The sequence below is a fragment of the Gossypium raimondii genome, chromosome 2, assembly GCF_025698545.1.
Source record: "Gossypium raimondii isolate GPD5lz chromosome 2, ASM2569854v1, whole genome shotgun sequence".
In the NCBI taxonomy this organism is placed as follows: domain Eukaryota; kingdom Viridiplantae; phylum Streptophyta; class Magnoliopsida; order Malvales; family Malvaceae; genus Gossypium; species Gossypium raimondii.
The window spans coordinates 37,312,273-37,321,161 of NC_068566.1; the positions used below are offsets into that span (position 1 = coordinate 37,312,273).

The 8,889-nt window shown below is 34.9% G+C and overlaps 1 protein-coding gene and 1 pseudogene across 5 annotated transcripts; one reads left to right on the plus strand and one right to left on the minus strand.

The window, feature by feature from the left end:
- Nucleotides 1-392: 392 nt before the first annotated feature.
- On the plus strand, nucleotides 393-6,960 carry LOC105788607 (pentatricopeptide repeat-containing protein At5g62370). Of its 5 annotated transcripts, none has more exons than XM_012615574.2 (6): nucleotides 393-3,346; nucleotides 3,493-3,602; nucleotides 3,734-3,811; nucleotides 4,087-4,178; nucleotides 4,304-4,413; nucleotides 4,499-6,960. In XM_012615574.2, exons 1-2 carry the CDS (start codon nucleotides 628-630, stop codon nucleotides 3,519-3,521), a joined length of 2,748 nt encoding a protein of 915 aa, XP_012471028.1. In that variant the 5' UTR covers nucleotides 393-627; the 3' UTR covers nucleotides 3,522-3,602; nucleotides 3,734-3,811; nucleotides 4,087-4,178; nucleotides 4,304-4,413; nucleotides 4,499-6,960. The 5 variants fall into 5 exon arrangements, with proteins under 5 accessions (XP_012471028.1, XP_012471030.1, XP_052483417.1 ...); XM_012615576.2 differs by having other exon boundaries at nucleotides 3,738-3,811; XM_052627457.1 differs by having other exon boundaries at nucleotides 393-3,602; nucleotides 4,287-4,413.
- Nucleotides 5,188-6,876, minus strand: LOC105788610 (pectinesterase-like; annotated as a pseudogene).
- Nucleotides 6,961-8,889: the final 1,929 nt, after the last annotated feature.

The following is an 8,889-nucleotide window of genomic DNA, read 5'->3' on the forward strand; positions in this document are numbered from 1 at the left end:
ATTATCTTCATAAATTTAATTAATCTAATTTAAATAAAATCTATTAATTAAAACTCTAATTATCCAAAAATATCTCTAATAAGAATCATAATAGAATAAAAAAAAATCATAATATAGTTAAACACAACATTCACCACACCATCTTTTTGTTAACCAAGTTATCTAAGGGCTAGTTACAAGATTAGTCCCACATTAATTATTGAAGATCCAATTTAATACTAAAATCAAAATTCAATTTAGTTTAAAAATTATATTCATAAAAATACTAAAAATCTAAAATTTATGTTTTTATCCGAGATTTATCAACTCCAAAATCAGATTTTAAGCCCAAAAAGCCGATTTAATAGCCCACTCTTAAAATGGGAAAAGGGCAGAGTATGGTAGCAGAAAAACCCTGCGAGTAACGACCCCAGGGTTTTAAACTAACACAACTGGAGCCTCAGCGCTTTTTGTTCGTTCGGCCTCAGCGCTCTACTTCTTCTTCTTCCCATTTCTTTCTGCAGTCTCTTTGGGCCAATCATACTAAGAAAACGGGACAATTTTGTCTTCCGAAAGTTTCTGTTATGCCTACTTGTTCCTTCTTTTTACTAGTGCTTTAAACAAAACTCCCATCCACCGTTTCTAAACATGACGAATAAGAGAGTTCTTTCACGTCACCTCTTCTTCAAATCCAGAAGAGCAGTAACAACCTCAGCTGCTCTTCCATTAGACCCCTCCTACGCCACCGTTTCATCCATCCCCGCTGACCATTTTTCCCTTTGCCTCTCCTTCTCTGAGCAACTCATTAATCGTGGCTTACTATCCTCTGCTCGGAAACTCTTTCAGCGTGTCGTTTCTAACTCTTCTCCTGTCTCTGATGCATTATCAACCGTTGATTTCGTCACTTCCCGTGGCTTGGACCTTGATTTATCCACATACGCTGTTCTCATTAAGAAGCTTGTGCAATCAGGGCATCTCCCGTTGGCCTACTCTTTTTACTCCGATTATATTATTGGTAGAGGTATTATTCCTGACTCCTCTATTGCTAATTCTATAGTCATTTGTTTGTGTAAGTTAGGGAAGTTAGAGGAAGCTACAATTCTTTTTGATCGGCTTGTAACGGACAATTCTTGTGAAAAGCCTGCCTTTAATGCTCTCGTTAGGCTGCTATGCTCGCAAGAAAGATTTTTGGATGCATTTGATTACTTTATTAAAATGATTAATATTAATGTTAATTTGGGTTGCTGGTATTATAATATGTTGATTGATGGACTATGTCAGAAAGGGTATTTGGAAGAAGCGATTCAAATGTTTGATTTAATGCCTGAAAGAACAGAATCGTTACCTACGCTTCATTTGTACAAGTCTTTGTTTTATGGTCTTTGCAAACAAGGGTGGGTTGTGGAGGCTGAGTCTTTGTTTGGAAAAATGGAGTCGCAGGGTTTCTTTGTGGACAAGACGATGTACACTTCATTGATAAATGTATACTGTAAGGGTAGGAAGATGAAAATGGCCCTGAGAGTTTACTATAGGATGCTCAAGATGGGTTGTAGGCCGGATAGTTATACTTATAACACATTGATCCATGGGTTTGTTAAGATGGGTTTGTTTGATTACGGTTGGGTGTTATTCAACCAGATGATGGAACAGGGACTGCAGCCAAGTGTGGTCACTTTTCACGTTATGATAAGTAATTATTGCAGGGAAGGGAAGGTGGATTGTGCTTCTATGCTTCTGAATAACATGATTAGCAAGAATTTAGCTCCTAATGCCCACTGTTACACAGTTCTAATTACATCCTTATGTAAGGAGAATAGGATAATGGAAGCAGAGGAATTCTATGAAAGGATGCTGAATGGTGGTCTTGTTCCGGACCATGTTTTGTTCTTCAAACTTATGAAGATGTACCCTAAGGGGTATGAACTTGACATTGCTTTTATGGTTCTGAAGGCAATAGCTCTAAATGGGTGTGGATTTGATCCATTATTACTTCCGGTTTCTGCAAATGAAGAATTGGAGCAAAAGATTGTGATTCTGATTGAGGAGATCTTGAAAAGCAACTTGCATCTAGCCAAAGTTGCATTCAATATACTTATAAGTGCCCTTTGTGAGCAAGCACAACAGGATAGTGCTTTGCATTTCATGGATAAAATGGAGAGTCTAGGATGCATGCCTCTCCTTTTTACTTACAACTCCTTGATAAAGTGTCTTTCCCAGAAGAGTCTTTTTGAGGATGCTGAGTCCCTACTCAATCGTATGCAAGCTCAAGGTATCTTTCCAGATCAAGCAACCTGTTTGATAATAATAAATGAACACTGTAAACATGGGAATCTGGAACCAGCTTTTGATATCCTGGACCAAATGGAGGACAGAGGAATGAAACCTGGTGTTGCTATTTACGATTGCATAATAGGTTCTCTTTTCCGGCAAAAAAAGGTATCTGAAGCTACAGCTATGTTCATAAGGATGCTTGAGTCTGGGGTGGATCCTGATGAGATTATTTATTTAACAATGATTAATGGCTTTTCAAATAATGGAAGAGTCATTGAAGCCGATCAGCTATTTCATGAAATGATAGGGGCTGCTATTAGGCCGACATCTCATTCTTACACCGCTCTGATTAGCGGGTTAGTCAAGAAAAACATGACTGATAAGGGATGCACGTATCTTGAAAAGATGTTGGATGATGGTCTTGTGCCTAATGCTGTACTGTACACCTCTCTCATCAGTAATTTCTTGCAGAAGAGAGAGTTTGAATTTGCTTTTAGATTAGTTGATTTGATGGACAGAAACCAGATTGAGCGTGACCTGATCTTCTATATTTCACTGGTCAGTGGTTTTTACAGAAGCATCAGCAGCAGGAAAAGATGGTTCTCTATGAGGAGAGGGTCTGAAAGAGCAAGAGAAAAATTGTTCCAACTGCTCCACCGTCAATCTCTACTGCCAAAAGAAAAGAATTTAAGAGTTTCTGATAGTTCTCCTGAAGCTATGAAATGTTTTGCTTTGAAGCTTATTCAGAAGGTTAAACAAACAAGGTTTATGCCAAATTTGTACCTCTACAATGGCATAATTTCTGGATTTTGTGAGGCAGATAGGATGCAGGATGCATATGATCATTTTGAATTGATGCAAAAAGAAGGCGTACTTCCCAATCAAGTGACTTTTACCATACTTATGGGTGGACATATTAAAGCTGGTGAAATTGATCACGCCATAGGCTTATTTAATAAAATGAATGCAGATGGTTGCACTCCAGATGGCATTGTGTACAAAATTTTAGTAAATGGCCTTTGCCAGGCTAGTAGATTACTTGAAGCGTTGTCACTTTTACATGTGATGCACAAGAGGGGGCTCATTCCTAGCAAGGGTACTTATGAAATTATACTTCAGTATTTTTGTGCTAGTTATTTGGCCATCCCTGCATTCAAGATATTCGAAGAGATGCTTGTCTGTAGTCCAGGCCCACGGTTATATTATTATAACTGGTTGCTTTGTATCTTATGTGAACAACAGAAATTGCGGGAAGCACGTATAGTATATGATTCAATGATTCAAAGTGGCAAATATCCTTATAAGCCAACTAAAAGTCTCTTCATCAAAACATTTAGAAAATGAGGAGAAAGGTACTTTGATTTAATGATTCAAGATAATATCCCAATTTAATTTACATAGTTGGTAAGCAAATCATTTTGTGTAAATTTTTACTTTAATTTTCTTCATGGTTCTCCAATATTTTCTTTTATTTGAAATGTAGCAAGATGGACTTCTGCTGACGGCAATGTTGGTATTAAATTATTAATTCCTCTCTTCTGTTAGCTGCAAGAACAAAGAGGTTAGTTTGCTATTGCTGGTGATGATGACCCGATAGATTTTGGTTCTACCAAAAAAAAGTTTGTTTTCTGCAACTTGGACATGAATTTTCAATTTTAAAAAAATGGCATCATTTTTTGTTAAGGTAATTTGTTTGAAAAGGAAAAAATATAGGTTAGCTTCTTCCAATTTGATGTAGCTGCATTTGGTATTTCCTTGTCCTCTTTAACAAAACCTTTTCTTTTTTGGTAGGAACGACTTTTCCTATAGTTCTGATTCCAGTCTGTTTTTTGGCAGCTAAAGATATCATGGCTTGGTGCCAGTGGAGTGTTATTGAAGACATGCCAGAAGGGATTCTTTCACAAACATAGGATGAGATGTTGCTCATGGTGAGTACTTTTATTTTCCTCAATGTTTTTATATCATCTTTAATGTTTTCAATTTTCAAATGTTTGTAGAATTAGTAATATCTATATTGTTTCTTGAATACTTAACAGCCTTGTTGCTATTACAGCCCTGAAAAATCAAGGGAGAAGTTTAAACTTTAGGCAGACATAAAAGTTTGTACTTCAGTGTTATGAGTTTTCCAGATCCTTCAGATTCCTGGTTCTATATAACTTACAGGTAATCCAACATGAATGCTGTATTTATACTATTAAGGATTTGTTCTCTACAATGCTCAACTTAGTGAAATATCTGCTGATGGCAGGGATAAAGATAAGTGTTATACAAACTTTCCTGTGTTCATACAACTGGTAATGTGGTCCACTTTAATGGAGAAGCTAATATAATATGAAGAGCGTGAATGATGCAGAGTGATGGCTGTTGTAAACTTCTAATGAAATGCACCTTTTAGTGTCTTGCTTTGCATTCTGCAAGGGTGTAGGTTTTCAACCCTGCAAGTCAATTTATGGCGTGAGATGGTCGGGCATTTGACAATATTTACTTCTGAGAAGCAAGTAAATGGGTAATGCTCTACGGAGTTTTACTTTCACAGAGTTTTGTTGATGGAGAAAGCTCGGTTTCTTGCTAGGAGGCAACTGTTATACTATGCATAGAATAGATGAAGCTCCCCTTCAACTTGCAGGCTGATGTTATGCATAAAAGCTGAAGGACACCCTTTGTTCTCTTCTTTTACCTTTGTTGATTTGCTTAGCAATAATTTTGGTTGATTTCGGGTTCATACTGGATCATATATGTATAATTTGTTCCTCTGTGTATTGTGGCCGGGAAAAAAAAAAACATTAATTTATTTATTATGCATGTATGACACAGGAGAAATTCTTCTACATAATCATGTGGATTTCAACCAGTATAAGAAAGACACGGCAGCAATGAAAGAACAAAACAATGTTTGGGAACAAATTGAAAATGAGTGATACGGTTAATATGATGAACTCAAAGACCAGGAGTGAATGGTATCCCAGCGTTTGGCAACCATGATGTTCCAGCAATGAAGTTAGCCACTGTGAACTTTGATGCTTCAGTAGCACTGGTTATAACTCGGTAACCTTTCCATTTTACCCTTCTACTTGTCGGAGCAGCGGGGCCGATGTTTTGGTACTCTCCATAAAACAAGGTATTTAGAGCAAAGTCTCCATCCCATTCAAGCCAGCCTGCAGGATCCACAAGGAATCAAGGTAAGTTTTCATGAAAACAGTACGTGAGTACTCCTTCCATGGCCGTCCCAAGAACGTTTTGAATGAACTAAGCACCGGGGAAAGGTCAGCAGTTGCCATCACTCGTGATCCATGGATTACAATGCCAGTATTTTGGTTAGGATCGGTCCTGCCTTGGGCAGTTACCGTGTTCTTTTGCTGATCCATTGGCCTCCATGCATAAATCATGCAGTTCTGCAAAACCACAGCTGCATTTCCAAAAATGAAGTCTACTGTGCCATATATGTAGCATTCTTTGTAGAACTGTCGTTGAGAATGGACGTAGAGTGTGTCTTGGTATCCCTCGAAGCCACAGCGGTAGAAGACAGAAAGATCAGAGCCTGATCTCAAGGCCACTGCTTGGTGCTTCTGCGGTCCTGCGGTGTTGCGGAATGTTATGCCACGGGCAATAAACCCTTCACCCGTTACCGCTGAATACACAACATAATATAAACATTATTATTATTTCCAAGAAATAGTTATGAACTTATAATCAAAAAGGTTTACAACAGGAAATTTAGAAATCCAGTAAGCAAAATTACCAACAGTTGCAGAGTCAAAAGTGGTGGAACCATCTCCAACGCTTCTGCTGCCAGTGATAATGGTGTTCCTCAATCCATCTCCAACCAACATAATATTCTTCAACTTATTGCCAATCTCAAGGTTTTCTTGGTAAATCCCACTTTTTACACGTATCACAAATCTACCTTTCCCACTCCTTTTTGAGGCGGCATCAAGTGCTTCCTTAATAGTCCTACGGTTCCCCGACCCGTCTCGAGCCACCAAAAGGTTGGGTGTTGGCGAAGAAGACTGCAACAGCTTTCTGTCACCGGCCTTGAGCCAGCTAGGAAAGCCGTGTTTGTAACTTTGGGGCACAAATTTTGTAACTTTGGGGCACAAATGAAGCGTTACTAGTCAAAGCCAAAGCATTGCTTATTAGCTTTGAGACATTGTTGGACATGATTAGGGGTAAGACATAATCAGAAACCCTTAGCTCAACGAACCCTGCCCGACAAGTTTCAAGGTTGGTGAGGGCAGTACTTAGCCAGGTTTGGACGTCGAAATCGGTGCATTTGGTGGAGTGTAAGGTTTGGTTGATTTGAAGAATGATTTGTTGATAGAGTTTCAAACAATCAGCCCATGCAGCTTTCTCCTTGTCATTTCGACATTTCTTGCCCAGCCACTTGGTATGAGTCTCAGCATGGAGTGCACGTTCCAAGGCTATTCCCACTGCCACTTTGCGGAACTCGGATTTGGTCTTGGGCACCAAGGGTTTGGGTTCTTGGCGCATGAAATACTTGCAAGGCTGCGGGTTTGGGGTTTTGTCGCACCAATAGTCCATTGCATTGGTGACTACAGATGAAAGGGTTGGCGAAATCGCCATGGACATGATCATAAATAACACAAAGCAAGCTAGCTTAGTTGCCATTTTCAAATTCTCTAATTTGCTCTAGTAGCTTTCAGTGTCGTTTATATAGGAGAAACAAGATATGGTGTAGGCTTTTTTGACAGGGTGGCATAAGTATGAACACTAGAAAATGACAATAATCATACCAACCATGTTTAATTAATTAATATCCAATAATCATTCAAACAATCTAAACTCTTCTCTTATTATTATTTAATGATATATGATGATTGATTAATCTATGAGGGCGTTGCTATATATTGTTTATTCATGTTTACGGAAGGCATATTTGGTAGTAGGGAAACACGTCTTTTGGTACATGCTATTTCTTATCCTCTCTCCGCGTACAAATTATATAGATGTGTGTTTCAAAATAACATACAATAAATAATAGAATGTAAAACTTAAAAATAATAATAATAACAACACATGCAATAAAAATATTACTTTACATTGTGAGTAAAATAAAATTTAAATAGGTAAATACATTGAATTAAGAATATTAAATGCAATTTAATTGTTTATCATAGTATTATCATTTTTAAGTTGATATCAAGTTAATTTGGGACGCTAACTCAATCAATGAAATTATCAATATATGGCGCTTTTACGATGCGGGTGAAAAAGTTATGTAATATATTTATTAAAATTGACATAAAACTAAATTTTTTTGGATAATTTAAAACTAAATATTATTTTGGTTGAAATGGTATGATTGAAAGAGTTTGTGTTGGTATTTTGAGTTCAAATCCCATCATAATTTTTTCTACATTTTATATTAAAAAATAAAAATACATTCAATAAAATTTGTTATATATAGTATAGATAGATATACCACCGCCAATATATCTCAATTACATCTATATAAATATATTTATATGTAAATATAAATTTTAAAATTATTAATTAAGTTTAATAATTTAATTTAATAGCTTTAATTTAAAATTTAATTATAAAATAATCAAAATCGTTAAGATAAAAATTTGAAGGGTAGCTTAAAATATCAAATTTTTATACCAATTGATGTGGATGGTATGCACCGTACAAGACGATATTGACCAAAATTGGCGAAATACACCAAAATTTTAATCAAAATAAAATATAAATTACTTGATACTAATTTAGGACCGAACAATACATACCGGTACAATACCAACTATCATCATTTTACCCATACGATACGTAAAAATTGTGATTTAGGATGTGTTTAAAATTTTATTTTAACGTACCAAAAAATTATTTTAAAAATTTCCTTTAATTTAAAAATGAAATTTCATCATTTAATTCTTTAAATGTATAATTAAGTGTTAACATTGAAAAGAGTAAGTTGATATTGTTTTTAAAATTTATATTAAAATAAATTATCTCATTATTTTTGTTAAAAACAATATATTCAAAATATTATAATTAATTTTATAAAAATAATATAAAAATTATAAATATGATAAAAATAATAAAATAAATAAATATTTTTCAAATATTTATTACTATTAAATAACATAATTTTATTCAACACGTAATGCTTACTAATATAAAAATTTTACACTAAAAATGATATACTTAGTTTTTAATTTATCAAACACCTAATTTTGGATAACTTTAATTTGGTATTGCTATAGCTGACCTTTTTCTTTTGGGTGTATTGCTATAGCTGACTTTAATATATAAATACAAAAATGATTTTAAATGAGAACAAAAATTTTATTTCTCATTCTCCTCTTGAAAATGGATAAAGATAATATGGAATCACACTTTCATACAATTCTAATACGTGGTGCTATAACTAATTGTTTAAAATATGCCTTAAGTTTCTATACTCTTTGCAAATTTAGAATTTAGTCCATATACAATTATTTTTAAAAATTTAGTCCCTTACTTTTCGATTTCAAATCCGGTATAATTTTAACACTCTTACTTTTTTTGTTAAATTTGTTGATTTGACATTTTAAAATTAAAATAATAAAGCTTGCTTAATAGCTATGTAACTAAAAATGGTTATGTAATGAACTCGAATTTAATAAAATGATTTTAACA